Raw genomic sequence first — 23,552 nt, 5'->3', positions numbered from 1 at the left:
CAAGTCGAATGACAATTCCCGATCAGATACACAGCGGCGGAGGAAGTTGCAGCGGAGCGGAAGTTACAACACGTCTCTGCTTTATCTTTATCTCAGTAGGGAGATGGTGCTTTATTTCATTCCAGCAGCGGAGCGGAAGTTGCAGACGGTACTTTATCTCATTCTAGCAGTTGCAAGTTGAACGACAATTCCTGACCAAGTACACGGCGGCGGAGGAAGTTGCTTTATCTCACTCCTCTTTCTCGACTTCTCTCAATGTGAGTTGCAGGCGAGTATCCAATACCGACCAAGGCATCTGTCAAACCAGATTGAGAAACCATCATGTTTCTGTTACAGTTGCAGCTGCAACTGAAGAATTGAATTGCCTGGAATATAGTTGTTTTTAAACTTATATCAGTTCAAAAGACAAACTGTTAAGCAGTTGGCTAGTCTGTCAGTCCAGTTGTAATGGTTGTAATGCCAACTATATTAACCGCACTAATTAGAAGCTCGAGTTAATTTTTTGGTGGATCAATCCACAGGCACCAGCTCGCCATAGGTAGCTTGCCATAGGTAGTTCGCCATAGGCAGCTCGTCACTTGTAGAGAAGTTCGGTACAGGAGTAGTTTGGCGTATTGCAGGAAGATCTCCTTCCTGACGACCTGGCCCAAACACCAACCCACCAACTGACACGGGCGCTGACCTGACGACCTGGCCCAGACACTGGCCCATTGACTGACACAGGCGTCAACCTGACAACCTGGCCCATACACCGACCCGCCGACTGACGCAGGTGCTGCCCTCACAACCTGGCCCAGATGCTGACCTGGCTGCTTGACACAAGCGCCAGCCTGACGACCTCGAGGAGTTCACCATCGTACCCCGATTCTGACGGGATGTGACGAGTCTTACCGTTTGGAGGCTTTTCACCCACCTAACCCGCGAGGACTCCGGTATATAAAGACCTCACCCCCCAAAGGGGAGGGGGATGGAAAAAATGGAGGTAATCCCTACTCTCTAGCTCTCTCGTTTCTCCAATATTATCTTCAAAGCTCTCTACAATCAGAGTGCTAACTTAAGCGTCGGAGAGCCCCCGCCGGGAAAATACCCCCGGGGGATGGAAAAAATGGAGGTAATCCCTACTCTCTAGCTCTCTCGTTTCTCCAATATTATCTTCAAAGCTCTCTACAATCAAAGTGCTAACTTAAGCATCAAAGAGTCCCCGCCGGAAAAATACCCATGGGTCCTCTAATTCAATTCTCGCAAGTCCCTCAGCTCTCGCTGCCTACAAAGAGGAGGAAAATATGGAGTTCTCACAGGTCCCTCAGCTCTCGCCACCTACAAAGAGGAGGAAAACATGGAGTTCTCGCAGGCTCCTCAGCTCCCACTGCCTACAAAGGAAAGAAGACCACCTCATGTTGAGGGCAGTCGGGTTGCGCTGCACCAAGGAACTCCACCATTCTCTAAGTCACTGGTCGCCTAGTAGGGAGTTCGCCACCAGGTAGCCCTCCACCAGGCAGTTCGCCACTGGGGAGCTCGTCACTAGGCAGTTCGCCACCAGACAGATCGCCACCAGGCAGTTCGTCACCAGGCAGTTCTCCACCAGGCAGTTCGCCACCAGGCAGCTCGCTACTAGGCAATTCGCCACCAGGGAGCTTGTCACCAGGCAGTTTGCCCCTAGGCAATTCGCCACCAGGGAGCTCGCTACTAGGGAGCTTGCCACCAGGCAGTTCACCACCAGACAGTTCGCCACCAAGTAGTTTGCCACCAGGCAGTTCTCCACCAGGCAGTTCGCAACCAAGCAGTTCGCCACCAAGCAGCTCATCACTAAGGCACGTCACCACCGGGTCAAATAACGAGGTACTTAACCAAAAAATTTTTACATCACAAAACATTGGTACGTGGCCAGAAACGGTTACATCATTATCAAATGGGTTTTTAGGTTTAAAAATGATAGGGATATAAGTGCTGAGATCGCCTATGAGCCACTGAGTTTAGTATTTGTTTCTCCTTTTTTAATATTATTTTAAAAATTTAAAGAAGAATAAAGGGTAAAATAATCTTTTTCATCTTTCTATTGGTAAGGAAAATATTAGTCAACTGTCAAAAACATTAGAGACAGTGTTAGTCAATTTTCAAACAATAAGCTTAACCAATTATCTAAACTATAAAGATAATTCAAGAAATTTACCCTATAATGGGTGATAGGCGTATCGGTGGGGCTGGACAAAGCCTATTATTGACCACATCATCCTAACTCTTTCTTAAATTAAGGACCAATTGGGACGATGTGCCACAGCATTCCTCCTTTAATTTCTTTGCGAAATCCACATTTGTCCCAATGGTTGTGGTTAGTTAGTGGTTACCACATACTCATTCTCATGTTCGACTCGAGGCTGGCTGGTTCCGATTCGCTTATCGACTCTGCAGATCAAGCTGTTCGCCTACGGCCTACCTAATATATATGTTTAATTATTTAGAATATAAACCCAAATACCCAATTGATGAGCCAATAAGATAATGCCAAGCTATTTTTCACTGTTTCATTTTTACTTAAAGCCTTAAACTTAATTTCCCAATTAATGTTCTCACTATACATCCAAAGTACTGCTTATGCATGACGTTTATACATCATATAGCTAGCAACTTGTACGTAAGGGAGCCTCTCTAGTTAATAATATAATTAACCTTCCAAGTTCAAACCATGTAGACCATTAATGGCTTTGTAACCATGCAACACCAGCAGCAACCGAGGGAGAGCTTGACATACTTAGCGCTTCGCTCAATTATATTTACTTACCCTTAAAAAAAATGTCAATTATATTCATGGCTTTGTAACCATGAAATTAGTACCGTCATGACTACTTTCTTTTTTCTATGAGAAAAGTATTTTGATTTTTCAGTTTTCAATGCAGTGGGACAAGTAATAAATTATGCTGGGCAGTTTAATAAACATGTTACATGTTGTATGATTAACTTAAACTCTGTCTGATCAATACTATCCAAATCATGGTTTTGAAAATCGGACTGAACGAGACGGTTAGATTGGTTGAATCAATGTTTTTGAATCGTGGTTGATTCGAACGGTCGGACCGTTTGGCCCAAAAGCCATTCAGATAACCGATTTCATTTCATTCTTAATCCGTTATTGGGTCAAAATTTATTGACTTTGTCAGAAAACCGCTGATCTGGGCGATCAAACCGTCAACTCATTTGACTCGGTCAATGGTTCACAATATAAAGTTACAGAGAGAACTCGATGATTTAGATTTGAGATCAGACACGAACTCAGATCTGGGATCTAGCACAAAGAAGAAGAAGAAGAAGACACGAACTTAGATCTTCCCAGATCTCATATCTGAGATCCAAGAAGAAGAAGAAGAAGACACGAACTCAGATCTCAGATTTGTATTTGTTGTCACCGCCTCGACATCACGAGTGAGCATCCAATCATCCTCATCCTCTTCCTTCTTCTTCCCTCCTTCTCTCCTTCTTCTTCTCTCTTTTTTACTATCTCAAACAGCAGTCCTCTTTCTGCTCTCAGCCAACATCTCTTATGAGGTTTGCATATTAGGGCAAATCTCAAATAACTTTTGCCCTAATATGCAAACTGTCCGAACCATTTGGCCCAGACGGTTGAACCGCTGACCCAAAAACCAATAGCTAGAACGGTTCAATTTTTGGGCTAGTTTTTAAAAACTTGGGCTGACTTGAGATCCCTTTAAGTAATTGGTTCTGATTCACCCAAAAACCATTTTTCGGTCAAAATTTGTTGATTTGGTCAACAATCTATTGACCTAGGCAATCACACCATCGATTTAGACAATAGTTTTTGACCATTTTTTATTTTAAGTTTTTATTTCTTTAAAACCAGAACAAGCCATCTATTTGAACTTGACAATTAGACCACTTGACCTGAGAACCAGCGGCTAAAATGATTCCATTTTGGGTCGGTCATGTTTTAAAAACCTTGACTCAAACAGTGGCCATGAGTAAACCTGTTCATGTGCCGGGTTGAACTAGGCTCAGGTCAAGCTTTTGCTTTTCATTAACAGGATTTTTGAGGCCCGAGCCCGAGCCCGAGCTTGACCTGACCAACGAGTCTACAACTTGGGCCCGAGCATGGCCCTCATAGAAAGCCTGTGCCTGAGCTTGCGTGTCACCTCTGAGACTGAGAACGGTGGTTGCCTGTTTGGGTTTGCGCCAATTCTTGAGAATGAGAGTGATGAGAGAAGATAGAAGATGAAGACTGAAGAGTGGGAATAGGAAAGGGTTATTCAGCTAAGGTTTAGAATAGGTTACACTTGGTCGGGCTGGGCCGAGCTTTTATAGCAAATCCCGAGCCTGACCCATAAAACTGTTGGAATTGTGCTTTTAGGCCCGAGATCAAGGCCGCGGGCTAGTATCTATGCACAAACCCGTTTGAGGATCGGGTCGGGCCAACCCGTCGGGCTACCTGGCCCATGAACAGGTTTAGCCATGAGCTGAGTTCATCGGAATCAGAAACTTGGAAATTAAGTAAGGTATTGGGACAGAAGAAAAGGTTTTAATTTCTGTACAGTGATTGGACACCACACCAGCTGTTAATTGCGGATGAATGTATAAAGTTAGGTTAGGCCAAGATGACATTAAACATGCCACAATAAAGCTAATTATAAAACCACTACCACCTAACACAACATTGGGCCTGTTTAATTTCATTGTCCTTTATTGTAAGATATCTTTCTTGAAAAACAAGAAAAAATAGTTGAGAAAAGTTTTTAACAATTATTATTATTATTTTTTAATTTTTTGCAGCCAGCGCCATTAAAGGCTATTCTGAATAGTGAAAAACCCCTTAATATTTGGGGAAAACATCAATTGAGAGAAATGTCTATTTTTTTTTTTCACACAATTGTGGAAAAACATTTATTTGATAAATAATTTAACTAAACAACATTTTGAATGGCATGGAGGGAAATGGCTATGTGGCGCTGAATTTATACTGTTTTTCAGATAAACGATGGATAATGGATAAAGACATCATCATAGGTTGTTGCATTTGAAAGCTAAGACAGTCTGTGTATGCTGTATACCAAGTCCGACCGCCCACTAACGTTTGAACCCATCGTTCATTCCCAAAGTGGTGGGTGGAGGGTGGAGGGTGGAGACGGGACAGAAGAACCACCTAGGAGCAGGGGAGACTTTATCACACACATACTGCGGAAATTGATAACATCTTCGTCTACTGTAACTTGGAAAATCTCCATTTTATTTGCTAACGTCTCAACCGAACGAAGGTAGGGCCATCCGCCAATGCCCAATCTACCCACCAGGTTAACAATAAATCTTGCTACTGTCTTAAAGTCGAAGTTGTCGAATCTTTCCTGATCTTCAGTTTTCCCCAATTGGATCCGGGACTCTTGAGTTGAGTAGAAACCTCCAACGACCAATGTCAACATTTGAACAAACTCCAGCTAACCAGCAGACCATCTTCCCCTGAATTCCAGCAAAGTAATTCCCAAAGGAATGTTGGATTCCTCTTTCGCGTTTTGCCAAATGCCAGCCATGAAGACAAGAATACCATTTCACTCCATCATCGACATTTTCTTTTTTATAAAGAGATAAGGCTAGGACCAAGGGAGGTCACATAGAAACTTTTGTGTGTGTGTGTTTCTTTTTTCGTAATTAAATTTGGTTATTAGATTTGGGTTGGCCCTCAATCCAATTCAGTCCATCTAATTTATCCCCTACTTTATTAGTGAGAGTCAAAAGAGGATTCAAAGAGATTTAAGAGGAAGGCAGGGATTGAAGGAAGATGTTATAAGCATTGACTAGAGAGGGTAATGATAGATTTTATTACAGAAAATTAAGACTTGAGGGGGTCTTATTGTGTTATAATGTTTTTAATAATTTAATTTAAAAACAAAAAAGCACATATGTGAGAAATGAGAAGAGAGGGAGGTTTATGTGAGCGTTGAGATGAGGGTACTCTCGACCTCCCTCTTTCCTCTGTATAATATGGATATAAATATGAATATGATGTATAACATGCACATATATAAAATGTTATCCCAGTGGGTTACCTGGGTTCGCATTATTGACTTGTTATGCTTTGATGAAATAACCTTGAATTTGATGATTGAACTAGTAAGTTGTGATTATGTACATTTGAACCTACAAGGCTACAACCTTCGGGGCAATAACACGAAACTACAAAATTTAGCTAATAGCCTTTTTTCTTAAATATTTTATTCATTTCATAATTTAGATTTGCGTGTTCTGATATATTAAGTTTTATTCTTTTTTCAGAAGTGGCACCTCTACTTCTGATTTGTGGCTCAAGCTCTAGATCCAAGCCCAGCGGTTGCTCCTCAAAGCTCTCAACAACTACTTTTTTTAATATGTAACTAGAAAGTCAAATTCGTTGGCCCATCTTTTTGCATGTATCTCATATGACTCATCTATCCACAGCCATGTAAAATATTATATATCAGTGAAGTGCTGAGATTGCATCTTTTTCTAAAAAAAAAGAACAAATAAAAAATATCTGGGTCTGGCTTGGGCTAGCCAACTCAGGCTTTACCTCAGGTTAGTCTGGGCTCAAGATTGGATCGCTTGTGTGTGCTGGGCTTGGATTGAAACCTAAGTTCAACTCAACCTGCCTAAGTTGCACCCCCAGTTGTCAAATCCAATGCATTGGAATCTGTGGCACTGCACCATTTTAACAATGTTTAGGAGATAATTCATTTTGCCCCTTTAACATTTAAAGTTCAGATGAAACTGCTGTCCTAACTTAGTGCATTGAGAGCATTCATGGGCCTCCACAAATCCAGACTTCTACAGTGAGATGTCATGTTATTTGATATAATTGATCCCATCATTTTTGGAATTAGTTTGATTAATATACATGTAAGATGATTTTGTTATTGTCATTTCAATCGATGGCAGAAGAGGTTGATCATCTTATCCTGATTACAGAATGTGTATGTAATCCAGTTCAGCCTCTCAGTAAAATGGCAGAATTTCTTTTTGAAACTTATGGGGTATCTTCAGTGGGTATAAATTGGCATTAAAGGGGTGTTTGTTTTTGGGATTTTGAGAGGGGTGGATTCTATTGATTAAGAAATTCATGTTCTTTTTTCTGATTTATGTGGGGTCCATGAAAAATTTATTTTCATGGGTCTAGGTGGATAAATTAACTTTCTCATCTTAGGAAAGTTATCAACACTTTTATGAGACAAAAATGGTTATTATAATATTAACCTGAAAAGTCAATAGGGCCTAATTCTTCTCAAAACTTCTTCTGCCTTTATTTATATACAAGTTAATTAGTTGAGGAATATAAGCATCTCTTTCAGCTGGGTACCTAGATCTGTCAACTGCTTCAGAGTCATTACCAACAGGAGTTGTTTTTCATTGTTTGGTTATCATGTTCTGATGTGCGAAGGCTGGTTTTTGTACTTGTGCTATATTTTCACAAATAAGGCAAACTTTTACCAAAGCAAAATAAACCATATTTTTAGGAATACTTAAGTGGCAGTCAGCCTTGAATCTTGATATCTAATTGTCTAGACATTGCATGGTCAACTATGGCCAGTGGTATTTTTCTTTTATTTTCAAGAAAATCTTCATCTTCATTTTTAGTAACATGTTTGGGAAATATAGGAAGCCAAATGGAAACTCACTTCAGCAGTCTGCGTTGTATTAGAAGTGGTAACAACAACAACAATAAACGGTCAAGGTCATTTCCATTTGATCAACAGTCTGCATTGGCCATATTATCAGTATAATGTATTTTATTAATTGACAAGTGTAAGAAAGAACAAGACTACTCTTCAAGTATCTTAGATAAGTAGGGCATAACAACAAAATTGCATTGACCACATCATCCAAGCTCTTCGTGTGGGGACTGGCAATATTGAGGTCATCCAATAAGAAAAGGACAGGAGAGAAACACAAGAACCTTTATTAATGGTTCTTTGAAATGTTTATCAAGTGATAGAAATATGATTTGTTAACCTTAGTCTTTTCAAAAGATGAGGAAAATGTTTCTGTTTAACTTATTTACTTGATGCAGAATTTCTATTTAAATTCAACCCTTACTTATAATTAACAGAAACTTCCTCATTTGTAATTCGCTATTTTTCTCCTAATTTATGCCGTGCTTCTTGCATTTTTTGGTAGAGAACCTACAATTGAAGCTTTCTACATAACAAACATTGATGGTTATTGATTATGGTGGATTTGGCCCTCCAATGATATTGTGACACATGGTACCTCGAAACAATTAGGTGACACCTGTAACCATTTAGGCAACAACTTGCCTTAGCTAAATTGATGGTGTCCCACCTGGCGGCCTGGCCCTATTGCGACCTGGCGACCTGGCAACCTAGTGACCTGTGAGATGTGCTCGCCGACAAATTCGGCATGTATATCCTAACACTCACACGATCCTTGGAAGTTGGCCCACGTGCCGAACGATCCAGAGGATGGTCAACGTGCATGGCGGTTGCATTAGGAAATCTCAGACCACTTAGACGACTTCTCGGAAATCTCGGATGCGTTGCGTGAAACCCATGCCAAACAATGCCTATATAAAGGCACCAACCCCAAGGGCAGAGGAGGGGGGGGGCAAGTAAGCATATTCTAGGTCTCATACTTTGTGATTTTTATCTTGCAGTCTACTATGAGAATATTGATTTAAGCATCGTAGCGACCTCGCCGGGTTAGCCACCCCAGGTCCTCTCACATTGATTCCTTGCAGGTCTCTAAAGAACTACGAAACTCAACAATCAATCCAGCTCACCACCAGGCAGCTCAGCCCTTTGGTCAGCTCGGCAACTAATAAGCAGCTAGGCCCTCTAGTCAGTTCAGCAACTAATAGGCAGCTCGGCCTTTGGTCAGTTCAGCAACTAATAGGCAGCTCGACCCTCTAGTCAGCTCGGCACTCAGTCAGCTCGTCACCTAACCTGTCTAGCTTGGCCCAGTTAACTCGACACCTAATCTGCCCCTAGTTCAGCCTGGTCAGCTCGGCATCCAGGTCCTCATCCAGCAAAAGTTCAATTCGGCCTTTGAGTCATCGGCCACTTGGAAGCAGACCAAATGACGAGTTACTTAGCACAAAAAATTGATACATCTACCAAAAATTGATTCATCAATTGGCATCGTCTATGGGAACGCTACAAAAAGCTAAGTTCTCATCCTCCAAAAGGCTAAGTCCTCTTCTTCCAGAAAACTAAGTTCTCACCTTTTGGAAAATAAAAACTCTCCCTTTCTAGTTTCCCTTTTTTATGAACTCAAAGACTATGCAGGAAGTTGATGGCCAACAGACTAAGCAGCTCTACCAACTTTATTTCAATTCGGATAAATCATCATCAGTCCTCTTCACGAGGTACCCTCTACAAAGATGAGATCTTCGTGGCTTCTGCAGGAGTAGGCGGCCAATAGACTGCATGGACGCCCTTTCCAGTCAAGCCTTCCAAGGCTCCCGTGTGAGCTGGTGACCTAAAGTCAGTAGTGCTCCCCCCATAGGTCGAGCTCCTAGTAGCTTCTTGTAGGAGTGGGTAACCGGCGTCACTAACGAGGCTGATGCAGCACAGCCATAGCTCTAATGTGCCAAACTGATAAAAGACCTCGTTACCACATAAGACCTAGTCGCCTCTTCGGCATGGGAAAAATCAAAGATCAAGGAGCGTGGACTACGAGTCGCTCCTAGAGCATAAGGGCTAAAGTACCAAACTGGCAAAGACTTCGGCACCACATAAGACCCAATCGCCTCTTCGGCATGGGCAAAATCCAGGGTAAGGAGAGTGGACTGCAAGTCGCTCCCAGAGCCTAAGGAATTGAATCGACGCTTACGATCTCATCGAATTAGTCATTTCAGGCCAAAAGGAGCAATTTACGTGGATTTGGCCCTCCAAAGATATTGTGACACATGGCACCTCAGAACAATTAGGTGACACCCGTAACAACTTAGGCAACAACTTACCTTAGCCAAGTTGATGTTGTCCCACCTAGCTGCCTAGCACAGGCGCGACTTGGTGGCTTGGCACATGAGCAGACCTGGCAACCTACGAGACGTGCTCGCCGATAAATTCGACATGCATATCTTAACACTCCCACAATCCTTGGAAGTTGGCCCACATGCCGAATGATCTAGAGGGTGGTCAATGTGCATGATGGTTGCCTCAGGGAATCTTGGACCACTTAGACGACTTCTCAGAAATCTCGGATGCGGTGCACGAAGCCCACGCCAAACAATGCATATATAAAGGCACCAACCCCAATGGCATAGGGGGCCAAGTAAGCATATTCTACCTCTCATTCCTTGTGATTTTTAGCTCGTAGTCTACTATGAGAGTACTAACTTAAGCATCAGAGCGACCTCGCTGGGTTCGCCACCTTGAGTCCTCTGACATTGATTCCTTGCAGGTTTCTAAAGAACTACAAAGCTCTACAATCAATCCAGCAGGACCCTCTAGTCAGCTCGACAACTAATAGGTAGCTAGGCCCTCTGGTCAACTCGGCAACTAATAGGCAGGTCGACCCTCTAATCAGCTCGGCAACTAATAGACAACTCAACCCTCTGGTCAGCTCGGCACCTAATAGGCAGATTGGCACTCTGGTCAACTCATCACCTAACCTGCCTAGCTTGGCCCAGTTAACTCGGCACCTAATCTTCCCCCAGCTCAGCCTGGTCTGCTCGGCATCCAGGTCCTCATCCAGCAAATGTTCACTTTGTCCTCTGAATCATCGACCACTTGAAAGCAGACCAAATGATGAGGTACTTAACACAAAAAATTGATTCATCAGTTACCGTGTCACTGACTACTTGAAGCAACTTCTTATACCCCAATCACATTTAAATACATAATTTCTATATATTAACTTTATGCATACCAACAACTTTATTTTATTATTAGTCTAGACATCTTGATAGGCCCAGCAATACATGGAAGAAAATTGAAGACCTCAAGATGGAGCACTGTCATCTAGCTCTGGATTATGCTTCAGAAGTTCAATTATTTGAGGTACAAAGGTTTCACTGTTGCTTGTTATATTTTAGTAGACTTTGATTTCTAATTATAACAAAATTCTTGACAGAAAGGAGGAAAAGAAACTGAAGAGAAATATTACGTGAGCACATCACAAGGCGATCTGAATACCTCCACCACCACGAACTTTAACTCTTCCACTATTTTCCATTTTGTGAAATATCAATGACCATTGGCATTTTCTCCCTGGTTTGGCCAAAATGGACATGTCCAATCTTATTATTTTAGTTTTGCTTCCTAAACTCATCGGGTTCTCGTATGGTTTTGTTGTGACCAAACATTTATTAAAGGGATTTCTGACCCTGAGAAACTCAAGTGTGAGGCAACTACATCTATATATTATATTATTTTGTTTGAGATTCACTGTTTATATGAGTTTATATGATAAACTCATCAGTTTATCAAAAAAAAGACTTATATTTTATATTGTTTTAAGAAAATGTTGTTTTCCAAACGATTGGTGATCAGTTTATTAGAATCACAAAAATATTCACATTGAAAATGGATGTCAATTCACGATCTGGCATTGGTGTATAAAATGTGGGATTTTGACATTTTAAATGTTTATAGATTTAAAGTGAATTTCAAAAATCTGTATTAGGCCAGTTTGTATTTTTTTATAATAAATAATTTTTTTTTTGAAAATGCGTAATAATAATAATAATAATATCCCAATCCCATGGGAAATTTATGATACGGATATAAGTTTTTCATTATGATAGACAAATCAGGGTAAATCTATGATGCGCCCATTCTGATCCGTCAATACCGTATCATTTCTTCATACGATACCATAAAGGCCACATTCCCATGAGACATTCATAGGTGGCCACGTCTCATTGACACTTGTCAACAACCGAGTGGTGTCTTCATCTTGCTTTGGAAAACGTCAGCCAACCAATTTCGTACGCATTTCCAGAGAGTAGGAATTACAGCTGTTGGTGAAAACTGCCAGTCTGCTACGTGTTGTATGCAGGCTTGCCATCGTGTCAGCACTCAGCAGGAACATATCGAAACGGCCACCGTCGAAGAATCGTTAACGTGCCGGAGTTTTCTTGCGTTGCTGGCCGCTGGTTAAAAATTGGATTCACACGAATCCAAAACGTTCACACGTGCTTCCTACGGGTGTCGTCCTGTCGTAAATGCAAAAACCATAAAGTGACATTTGCGACACGTAGAAACGGTGCTAAGGTGTGCTCCTCGCAGCACCGCACATCGGGAACATCTCTCGTAATTTGTATTGTTATTCAATAGAGATGTTATTGGATAGGACTGTGAGGTCGTTACGAGGTGCGTACTGTGAGGAGCAAGCAAGATAGCGCTCTCCAACTCCGCTAGTTACCCCATAAGAAGCGACAAGTGGTGCCAACTCCCAACTGACACCAATTCGTTGAATGTCTGGCCAAGATGGAATAGCACGGATGAACCCCGAACCAACGTTTGTTTGGGAATTGCCCATGATAATGGTAGTGGTAGGTCACGTGGGACTAGGTTTTCCAGGGCCCAGCAAGCCAGGAATGGGACTGAGTGACCAGACCAGATTACTGAACAACAACCGCTTACGAGCTACGAGGTGGAAGGAACGATTGGGGATAGGCTGGGTAAAGGTGCATGGTGTTGTGGATTGGAATATTGGATTACTGAGCCCAGTCCAGTGGTCTGGGCGGGCGGGCCGTGCAGTGCAGTTTTGGTCATTTACTGGCTGGTATTACTAGAGAAGTAGAGAACGCCCCGGGAAATTAAACTGTGAGACGGCAAGGCAAATTAAGCTACGTTAAAAAGGGTAAAAAGTGAGAGGTGTTGGACTGTTGGGTTCCTTTAGTTCCCAGAAATGCGGTGAAGAATGTCTGAATATATATATATATATATATATATATATATATATAGAGATATATATATATATTGGTATTCCGACTATTCCCTCCCTCCTCTTCCTCTATATAAAGGAGTTAGGAGGCCCATCCTTCCCCCCAACCTCATCATAACCCTTCCTTCCTTCACTCATCACCATCATCATTCATCAACTAAGTGTTGGCCACTACCTAGCTCTAGCTCTTCCTCCACCACCACCACCATTCCTATATACTATGCAACTTTCCTTACCACTCACTACTAAAAACACTCTTTCCCTTGTTCTTCTCTTCGTATCTCTCCTTTGGTTCTTCTTTTTGTACCTCTTTCAATGGCGTCAATCCAGATACAAACACCTACCACCTGGTTCCATGGGTTGGCCTTACATAGGAGAAACGCTCATGCTTTACAGTCAAAACCCAAATACCTTCTTCTCCAAGAGGCAGAAATGGTAAATGAGATGCAATAACCAGCTAGCCTCTAAACATCACGTTTTCGTCCCCTCTGTTTCTCGTTTTCAGATTTTATTTTAATGTTGATATTTACTATCTTCTTCGAGGACTTTCTTTTCCTCACCGCGCGATCGAGGACCGTTTAGAGAATGTCGTCTGTTTTGTTTATTCCATGTTTCTTTAATGTATTGTAGGTACGGTGACATATTTAAGACCCACATATTAGGATGTCCTTGTGTGATGATCTCAAGCCCCGAAGCAGCGAAAGCTGTACTAGTGACTCGAGCCCATTTGTTTAAGCCAACGTATCCACCAAGCAAGGAGAATATGATAGGACCTGAGGCTCTATTCTTCCATCAAGGAGACTATCATTCTAAGATAAAGAAGTTGGTCCAATCCTCCTTTCTTCCATCTGCCTTAAGAGGATCTGTCTCTGATGTCGAGCGGATTGTGCTTAAACTTCTTCCTTCTTGGGAGAACAAAACTGTCAACACACTACAAGAGATGAAGAAGGTAATTTGGTCTTCAAATTAATTACAGAGACTCATCTTCTAAAACCACTTGTTTTTTTTTTTTCCTCACTATCTAGTAGATACAACTGTAAAGAGAGAACGGCTTTAACTATTATTCTTCTTCATTCTTCTAGTTTGCTTTTGATGTGGCAATACTTTCGGCATTTGGTGGCGGTTGGGAGGTCGAGACTGAGCAGATAAAAAATCTGTATCATTGCTTGGAGAAAGGCTACAATTCCATGCCTTTCAGCCTCCCCGGAACTCCATTTAGCAAAGCAATAAAGGTAATTACGGTGGGCCTCTCAACTCTGTCTTCGAACGGTACTTGTGCAAGAACTGACAAGGCGCAGTTTCACCCAAACTTGGGATTTATTTTGTTTCACTTAAGAAAATTATTACTCTTATACTATGTTTGGTTTGAAGGAAAAGTTAGGGAAAGATGGGGAAACCTATACAAGTTTTGTAAACGTTTCCCTTCCTTTCCCTACTTTTTCCTTCAAACCAAATAGGGTTTAAGGGTCAATGTGGGCTGTTTTAGTACCACATTACATCGAACAGCTAGAACAAAACTAAAGACTTAAATGATGTAGTGTTTTAATTATTGGATGACTAAACACAGGCAAGGAAGCTTCTCAACGACACTCTGAAGAGAGTGATAGAGAAGAGAAGGGAAAGCAACAAGCAAGGTGGGGGTTTATTGGGAGTGTTATTGGGGTCTAAAGATGACAAATTGAATCATCTTAGCGACTCTCAAGTTGCTGATAATATAATTGGAGTAATATTTGCTGCTCACGACACAACTGCAAGTGTGCTCACATGGGTGCTCAAGTACTTGCATGACAATGAAGAACTCCTAGAAGCTGTTACGGTAAAACATCTCTCCCCCCCCCCCCACCTTCTCTTTCTCTCTTTAATTTTCTTACCTTTTACCATTTTTCCTAAAACTACGAGTTTTTTAACTCTCATTTGGGTTATCGTGAAGAGAAAACAAGGAATTAGATATAGCTTTCATTCTCTCTCTCTGTCTTTATTATATAGAAGAAAGATTTATACCGATCGAAAATGAGATGATTAATATATGCAGAAGGAACAAGAAGGAATTCGACGAAGAATAATCGAAGGGAATCGTAGATTGACGTGGGGTGATACGAGAAAGATGCAGTTAACTAGCCGGGTAATCCCAATAGAAAGATCTAATGGTTATTTCAATATTCTCGATGAAAAATATATTAATAATAAAACATCTCCCACAAACACATTATTATCAAATAAATAAGTAGGCAGGAATTTAATTAACTAAGAAGAAGTGATTTCAGGTGATTCAAGAGACTCTAAGAAGAGCGAGTATCTTGTCATTCACGTTCAGAGAAGCCGTTGAAGACGTAGAGTTTGGAGAGTATTTAATCCCCAAAGGATGGAAGGTTCTTCCTCTATTCAGAAGCATTCATCACTGTGCAGATTTTTTTCCTCAGCCAGAAAAATTTGATCCTTCAAGATTTGAGGTGAAGTAGCAAACCATATCCTAGATCTCTCTTTCTCTCTCTCTTAGAAACAACACAACACAACACAGATATTATCGTTCAGAGTCCAGCAAGATTCTTCAAACTGGGTGGCGTGTTGTACAGTGCATAGTGATGGGCAAAACAAAAAAGTAGATTATCTGGAATAAGTCGTCCTGTTTTTACTGGATAAGCAATGAAAAATCGATTATCTGGGTGTCCCCCATTTGTTCTTCTTTTATTTATTAATTTTTTCTGATCATGAAATGTCTGAAAAGGAAGTAGTAGATCAGATCACGTGACGTGATTCTGAATGTTACACATCACACTTGTACAAGTTTCTTTGGAATTATCATCCATCACTGGTTCACATCATGTTTCAGTCTAATGTTCTGTCTATCAATGTATTGACTTTTATGCCATGTTGGGAACCAAAGAAAAAGTTTTCCAATTCTTCTCTCTCTCGTCAAAATTTGGGATTCAAATATTTTGTGATGGTGCAGGTGCCACCCAAACCTAATACGTACATGCCATTCGGGAACGGTATCCACTCCTGTCCAGGCAGTGAGTTGGCCAAGCTTGAAATGCTCGTCCTCCTCCACCACCTCACCACCACGTACAGGTCGGGCTCGCTCTCTCTCTCTCTCTGGAATCTTTTTGAGTTAAGAAGACCAAGAGTCAAAATCAAAAATAGAGATGGGAGATCAGAATCCAAGGGCCACTTTCAGTTCTATTAGAAACGTGGTCTCATGCACGGAGCCAACAGGTGTCACCTCGTATAGGATAGAAGTATTGTCACCTTGCCTACGTGGCAAGATATTTCGGGTTTGGGGAAAATCTATAATTTTTCTTTTAAATGATAAGGATTACTTGTTTTTTGTGTGTATATATCCTTGATGACTTTAAGGAATTTTGGACTAAGGAGGGGACCCACTAGATATGGGAGGATATCGGGATTCCATTGTCGTCAGCATCGACGACATCGAGTGCACACTAAAATTGACAATAACGATTACATATCAAATCACGTCCTTTTTGAAAGAGTTGGGGAAAAAGGATGGTCAGGAGGGAGAAGCCTCATCTCAGGACTCAGGCCAAAACTGAAGAAGAGGCGCACTGTGCAGGGCAGCTGTTAGCGCGACACGTGTCCACAGCAGCCCAATCCATAAGTAATCCTATCGGGAGGTGTCACGGCACAATCGCCAGCTGTTTGGGAAAGGAAATATGTGATGATGCATAATGCATCAGTGAGTGAGTACCACGGTTTTTTTTTGCGCCTCTCATGCCACATCACTTCTCGTTTCTCTCTCTTTGGTTGGGACCCACACCCTCCATGCCCCCCAAATAGTGGTCTAACTGTTGGCATCATCAGAAGAAGATAGAGATTTAGACCTATTAAGTTGCCACTTGTTGACTGACTTCTGATGCGAAAAATTTTCAGGTGGAAGGTTGCCGGAGAAGACGATGAAGAAATTCAATACGGCCCCTTCCCTGTGCCGAAAGGAGGATTGCCTATAAGGGTAAACTCCATCAACGCCAATGTGATGGACTGATGGATCATCCTAATTCCAATGCATAGAAAGAGCGAGGCATGATGGGTATCGACGTCGACTATGGTCCGATCTCCGATAGTTGTCACCGGACACAGGTTAGCGGCGGGAGGCCGTCCAACTAATGTCAACCCCGCCCATTGATTCATTATTCTGGGTTTTTTTTTTTTTTCTAGTTCATTTATATGTGGGGGTGTGTCTCTTTGCAAACTAGAGATGTGTGTGGTGTGTAGTTGTGCAGTGTATGCGGACAAACAATGAATGAAAGAAACAAAAGAAATTGTAAATTATTTTTGCAAGCGTGCTTCGCAAAATAAGAAGTTTAATCGCGGCTTTCTTCCTCTTCTTCAAGATCAAATGTGTGTGGTGTGAAATGTGGAAAAAGTAGCTCTCAAAGTCCTTAGATTTCTATCTCGATCATATTTTCTTTTTTCTCTTTTCTCTTTTTATCTTCAAAGAAGAAAAAGGAGAGCAATATTCGTGTAATAACAAGTTTTGATGAGTAGGGAATACCAATGAAGAGCAGGAAGATCTGAGATAGTAACGGACGACTACTGGATGAGCGTGCAATAAGTTGCATGGAGACACTCTGTGCATCATGTAACGTACGAAGAAGAAGAAGACGAAGGTAATGAAGATTAAAGGGTATCTTACAGAGTCCTTGTGTGGAACAGAGCCGAAGTATCAAGTATGTTTTACTGTCTGCATCCCGTGATTGGCTTTATGGGGGTCGATTGCAAGTTGCTCATAAGTAGTTCTATAATATTATTCTTAGTGTCTGAATATTTTTTGAGGGTCTGGGTTAACTGTACATACCTACACAGAGACGAAGTATCAAAGTATGTTCTACTGTCTGCATCCCGTGATTGGCTTTATGGACCCAGGGACCACGCTTCACAGGGGTTTCAACTTTCAAACTATCAAAATTTTTCCTTTTTAATTTTCCAAGTAGCGACAGATTCGATGAACGCGCTCTCCGTTGCGTGTCTAGTAACCACTGGTTCGAGAATTTTTTCCCTTATCCATGCAAGGAGTAGTTATATCTTATATGGAGTGGGGACTAGTTTTCGCGAAATAACTGTGGCTTTTAAGAGTAAACCCGTTCAGTTCAACAAGTTATGGAGAGTGGAGACTGGTACGAATGTACCTAGAGATAAAACGTGGATAAGACCGTGATTCAGAATACGTAATATATGGAAGAGACAACTTATTATGAAAAGTCGGTCCACAAATTTGACTCCAAAACCAAACCAGTATATGTTTAGTTCGAATAAGCCTTCTGTACATTTTTCCACCTGGAATACTAAACTGACCAAAACTCTTTCTCCCAAGTATTAAGTTCATAGACAAAACGGACAAGACTTTTGCACTGAAGGATTAAGGAATATCTATATGATGATGATGATGATGGGAGATTATTATCCGCCTCAATTGCATTTCTAGATGAGGTGTCATTTATTCACATTTTTCCTTTCTAATAAGTTTGATGAGTTAATTGGTTTTCAGTGGCTTCATTAGGAAAGACTAGCTGAGGGTTTTTGTTGGTATTCTCTTTTTCTCTCTCCTTTGTAGAGATGTCTTTGGTTCTAGTTTTCTTGGTATAGGCCTCTCTTTTTTTGTTGGTCCGAATTTCCTCTTTGGGTTGTAATGGTGTGTTTGGTGTTGGCATTTAGGGTCTTTTTGGTTGTGATCATTTGGATCTTCTTTCTGTCTTTTTTTTTCTATGTACTAATTTTTTTATTTTACTACATAAAGAAATCTTTTTAAGAAAATCAATTTCAATAGTTAACCTTCCTTAGCTCAGTTTGGGAAGAGTACTGATATAGGCGCATTGGCGCATGTTGCAAGGGCTAGGATGGCGCCACGTGGCATCGATTGGATGCAATCCTGGCCGCCCATTGCTAACCACCTCCAGTTACTCCCAAGGCAAGGTCAAGTATAAATAGGGGTGCTCCTCTCCAGGTAAAACTATCTTGTTCACTCTTGCTCGCCTATTTATTAGTTCTCAAGGGACCTTGTATGAACCCTAATGTCAGGCCTCTTCTGACCCCTCTCATACACCTGACTAACTTGACCGTTGGAGTCTCCGCCCCTATGATAACATCTAAGGCCTCTGATATGTGATCTCATACTCTAAGGTTAGATACATCGGCCTCAGCTAAAGGAAACAGATTTACCTTATTGCCCTCAGCCCCATCCTTGACAACAAGTATAAATACAATTTGCACTTTATATATGTATTTGTACTCTTCCCAAACTGAGCCTAAGACATCCTTTACAAAGAGTTTATGAACAATTCTATGATAAAGAAAAAAAAAAAAAATTTACAATACCAACACCGCCACATAATGAACTTTAGACTATAAAGAATTGGAATTTGCTCCTACATGGTACACCACACACCAACTTCACAGCAGATCCCACCGTGTATTAGAAACATCTCCACATCATTAAAAACACACAAATATGAGAGATATTACCGAAGTACAACTGGGATGTATTGTAAAGTTATGTGAGGAGAACCCTATGAGGATCATCGCTCAAGGATTCTCTGAATAAATTTTTTCGGGACATTGCACCTTGGGAAAACTAATTTACATTCAATGCGTCATGGTCCAAAAGGTTAGGGAGTAAGGCTTGACGTGTTTCAATAATCAAAGTTTTTTGGCATATATGGTCAAGCACGTAACTATAGGAATCAGAGCCTAACCCCATGCCGAAAGTTTGAATCGCCAAAAGGATTAAGTTGTAAGGACTATATATCCGTATCAGATAGAAACTGCGAAAGCGCTAAGGAATGGAATATTTGCGGCCAGAATGAGAGCTGCCCAAATTGAGATTTGCTGTCCTGCTGGGACTGCAAAAGCATGGTTCTAACAGTCTTCTTAAGGTATTTGCTGCCCAATGCAGATTTCTGAATTTCACTACAGAGTTATAAATTAACATTCAAAATATCAAAATCCCACATTCTATACACCAATGCTTGCCCGTAAATTGACATGAATTCTGATCTAGCACCTACTACAACTGTATTTTGAGCTAAAAAATTCTGATCCTAGGCTGAACCGTCATTCTTCCCTAGCATTACTGCTGTTTATGAACACAAAGGTGCAAAGTTTTACCCTTTCAGCATATACGTAGTGCAATAAAAAGCCTGATATAAACAATTTGGACAAGACAAAAATTAAAGTATCAGTATCGGGTATTGTAGCGGAGCACTCAGATACGGATACAGATATGGATACACTTTGGAAATGCATGGATACAAACGAAAAAATATGGATACGCCAAAAAATGCATATAAATTTCATAAATATGTTAATAACATTATTTTAAAGATCAAAATAGCCATAATTAATGTATAGATACATAGAAAATATATATTCTAAAGGTATATGTGAAGAAATGATGCATAGAAGTCATAAAGTTTTATTAATATTGTACCAATCAAATATATATATATATATATATATATATATATATATATATATATATATATATATATATATATATATATATATACTTTTATTTAGTTAGAGTAAAACATTAATCAAGAATTTATAAAATGTTAAGATACATGTCATGTTAAAATTTATAAATATTAAGTACCAAAATAATTTTTCTATTATTAATATCTTTTTTTGTATAAATTTCTTGAGATTGGACACTAGAATATAAAGAATTTATTTTTGTGTTCAAATCATGCCAGGCGCACCCATTTGAAAATAAACACACGTGCGCAGAAAACGCCGATCTGTATTGGTGCGTATTGCTTATCTCAAAGTTGGAAATCAATTGCCTTTGTTTGAGAGGTAGTTTCTACTTTAGGGCCAAAACTTTCAAACGTGCCGCTTAATTACCTGAACTTTCAGAAATGTACATTTTAAGTTCAACTCGGTTCAACTAACATTATGGTGAGGGCTAAAGCTATGAAAATACTAATATTTTAATTCTCTTTTTTCACTATTCATATTCTTCTACTTTGAATTTGAATTGGAGGCAAACCAGTGGCGACAAAGGTATAGTCCAAGAACACCATTCTTCTACCTTTCAATATTTGCTTTTAAGATAGTACATCAACTTTGCTCTCCAATTTCCTGACCCCATTTGTAATAGGATCTGACCATGGTGCCGAAAAGATATGGAACCTAAAAAATTAATAACCAATCAATTGGTTTCATCCGAATGGTTAGCAATCAACCAAAGTTGGAAGTTTGATGAACAGTATAAATATATTAGATAGATAGATAGATATAAATAGGGTTAATTAATACCAAAAAACAATGATTAATAAGATAAAATTAAAAGCATTGAATGAAGTATGATAAAAGCTAAATTTGTCTATTTCAAAGACAATAAATGGTGTTCTTGGACTACCTTGCTTCATTATTCAAACAGAAATAATGCCTGAAGGAGCCCTGCACCCAAATAACTGGAAAAGAAATCCTTTATATGATCATGTCCTACTGAATATGAAGCAAGTTTAGTAGCAAGTTTTGGCAAGTGACGAGCTTTTGATTTTAGCAGGATATCTGGAGTTGTCACATTTTACAACAAATAGATCCTTAATTAGCAGAGACCGCGTCTGGTGCACCCGACGAGTGCACTCACCAATCATGTTCAGCCACGTCGAACGAGTGTAGACTGTGTAATGATAACGAGGGTTTGACCATCAATCGACTCTGTTCAGTTGAGATTTTCTCTTCACACAAGTTCGAACTCTCACATCTCCAACAGTGAGAAGCTCACCGGCGCCCCTGTGAACGACGAAGCCATCAGCGGTGAGGGACAAATCATCCCGCCTCTAGTCCATACGTCTTCTTCCTCTCCCTCTTCTTTTTCCTCTCTCTCTCTCTCTCTCTCTCTTCTTCATCTTGTGTTGGCTGGATGATTTGAATCCTACCCGTTCGGCTGTTCTACTGTATAGTCGGCATCTGTGGAAAGAAATGAGATCTTCCGGACACGAAATTACATCACTGAAATTCCACTGTACAGTTGCTGCTCTTCCTCCTCCATCTTCCCTACAAACTCAATGAAGAAGAGTGAGCCCGATTTGGCCTTCACCGTGTTATCAGTGAAGAAGAGTGAGCCATGGGAAAGTCTACAATGCATAATGGGCTTGACTGGGAGACTCACCAGGAAAATACAAAGAAGAATATGGCACAGGCGGTGGAGATCCTCCCGCTCATAAGCCCTCTCCGAAGCAGAGGCATTTGCTAATGCAGCCAAACAAAAATTGACTGGTGGAGCTCCTCCCGCCCATGAGCCCTCTCCCAAAGCAGAGCCATTTCATAAAATTAAAATGCAAGCCATGGTAAAGAAGCAATGAGATGAGAAGCCATGAGGCCATGAGTGTGGACTCCATGGACATGGTGTTTAGTGCAGGCAGACGTCGTTCATTCGTCTCTGCCACATTTAAATCAAAGCAGAAAAGTGCCAGTTTCGACCCTCCTCCGTCCCGCTGGTCAAATGGGTATCCTGATACCACCACTCACCGAACATCTATCAACCAATCAACCCCCGTCTCTACACCCTCTCTCTCTCTCTCTTCTCAGCCTCTCTACTGTCATGGCCTATCTCACCAACCCGTTGCAGGCAAGCTTTCAACAATGGCAAGTCTTTCAGAGCTTCATAATCCAATGATTTCTGCTCGTCGTTGTCAAGTGTCGTGATTGTTTCCTTCATCACATCTTTCACAGTATTGGGGTGTCGGGAAAGTGACCAGAAGAGCCACGTCATTTCCGCCAATGTTGTGTCCGTTCCCACCATTATGAAGCTTAATTATAACAATGTCTCTGATCACATCATCGTCGTGCCTGGCTGAATCCCTAGTTGGTTGCCTCCGACATCAGTTGGTGTTGGTTGCCGATGAAAGGAAAAGCTAAATAGTGTTTTGTGGTTGGTTCAACCAGCCGAACCATTGGTAACAGAAAAAGTCTTTGTTAATTCATGGTTTAGACGGATGAGATGACGTGTTTGCCTCTCATTCGAGGGTGTACTCATCCGTTGCACCCACAGAACACAGACTCTAATTAGCAATACCTTTATTTTCATTTCCTAGGACCTCATAATCCACACCCCAAGGGCTTCTCTTGGGCTCTCTATGCCAAGCCTTAAACGATGTAATGGACCATTTTGATTTGAATATTAGTATTTTTTATTGACCACATGTTGCTATCCTTACTTGTGCCTTTTTCTTTTTCCAGTTGAAGCATGTCTGGCCAGGCTATTGTGTGTGTCGGACTGGGCTATGCCTCAGCGTCTTGTTATACAATTTTCTTTCGTTGGCTAGGGTGTGGCCGGCCAGGGCAGGTTGTGCCTTGGGCGACCTATTCGTACTTATGCAATTTTAGGTTGTTGGTCGAGCAGGTTGTTCCAGTCGGGCTATGACTCAGCGTCCCTAGTCTTGTGCGGACCGAGGTGTAGTTGGCCGAGGCATAGCCAGCCGAGCTTTGCCTCGGTGTCCGCAGTCTTGTGCCGACCAAGGTGTATTTGTCCGAGATCTTTTGGTTCCCATGCTCTCAGCCATGGGATGCTTAGTTTCTGGTCTCGGGAGCCTTTAGGGCCCTTCTAAGGCTAGTCGTTTCCCAGCTTGCTCAACTGTTGAGCCAGTAGTTTGGGGAGTTCCTCGACTGCCCTCAAGCCTTGGTCAGCTGAGTCCGGTAGCTTGGTC

General features: G+C 41.1%; 1 protein-coding gene and 1 long non-coding RNA gene across 4 annotated transcripts; one reads left to right on the top strand and one right to left on the bottom strand.

The window, feature by feature from the left end:
* The first annotated feature begins 12,943 nt into the window (after positions 1-12,943).
* Positions 12,944-17,230, top strand: LOC148870578 (abscisic acid 8'-hydroxylase 2-like). Of its 3 annotated transcripts, none has more exons than XM_088967799.1 (8): positions 12,944-13,317; positions 13,513-13,831; positions 13,965-14,114; positions 14,450-14,698; positions 14,915-15,004; positions 15,147-15,332; positions 15,833-15,951; positions 16,771-17,230. In XM_088967799.1, exons 1-8 carry the CDS (start codon positions 13,103-13,105, stop codon positions 16,880-16,882), a joined length of 1,440 nt encoding a protein of 479 aa, XP_088823925.1. In that variant the 5' UTR covers positions 12,944-13,102; the 3' UTR covers positions 16,883-17,230. The 3 variants fall into 3 exon arrangements, 2 of the variants coding, with proteins under 2 accessions (XP_088823925.1, XP_088823926.1); XR_016106665.1 differs by having other exon boundaries at positions 12,965-13,317; positions 15,833-16,580; XM_088967800.1 differs by lacking the exon at positions 14,450-14,698 and having other exon boundaries at positions 12,965-13,317.
* Positions 17,231-21,164: 3,934 nt separating this feature from the next.
* Positions 21,165-23,011, bottom strand: LOC148870577 (uncharacterized). The gene is made up of 2 exons (XR_016107972.1): positions 22,016-23,011; positions 21,165-21,900 (listed from the first exon to the last, which is right to left on the bottom strand). It is a non-coding gene; the product is annotated as an uncharacterized LOC148870577 (long non-coding RNA).
* Positions 23,012-23,552: the final 541 nt, after the last annotated feature.

This window comes from Nelumbo lutea, chromosome 2 (assembly GCF_056320005.1).
Source record: "Nelumbo lutea isolate HS-2025 chromosome 2, American lotus-T2T, whole genome shotgun sequence".
In the NCBI taxonomy this organism is placed as follows: Eukaryota; Viridiplantae; Streptophyta; class Magnoliopsida; order Proteales; family Nelumbonaceae; genus Nelumbo; species Nelumbo lutea.
Note: the sequence above shows the minus strand (reverse complement) of the source record. Positions and strands in the feature narration are given on the sequence as shown.

Excerpts from the sequence above, each read along its gene's own strand:
- LOC148870578 (XM_088967799.1), top strand. The coding sequence starts at position 13,103 with ATGCAACTTTCCTTACCACTCACTACTAAAAACACTCTTTCCCTTGTT. Across the intron at positions 14,115-14,449 it reads CATTTAGCAAAGCAATAAAG|GCAAGGAAGCTTCTCAACGA; the intron begins GTAATTACGGTG and ends GACTAAACACAG. Across the intron at positions 15,952-16,770 it reads CACCTCACCACCACGTACAG|GTGGAAGGTTGCCGGAGAAG; the intron begins GTCGGGCTCGCT and ends AAAAATTTTCAG.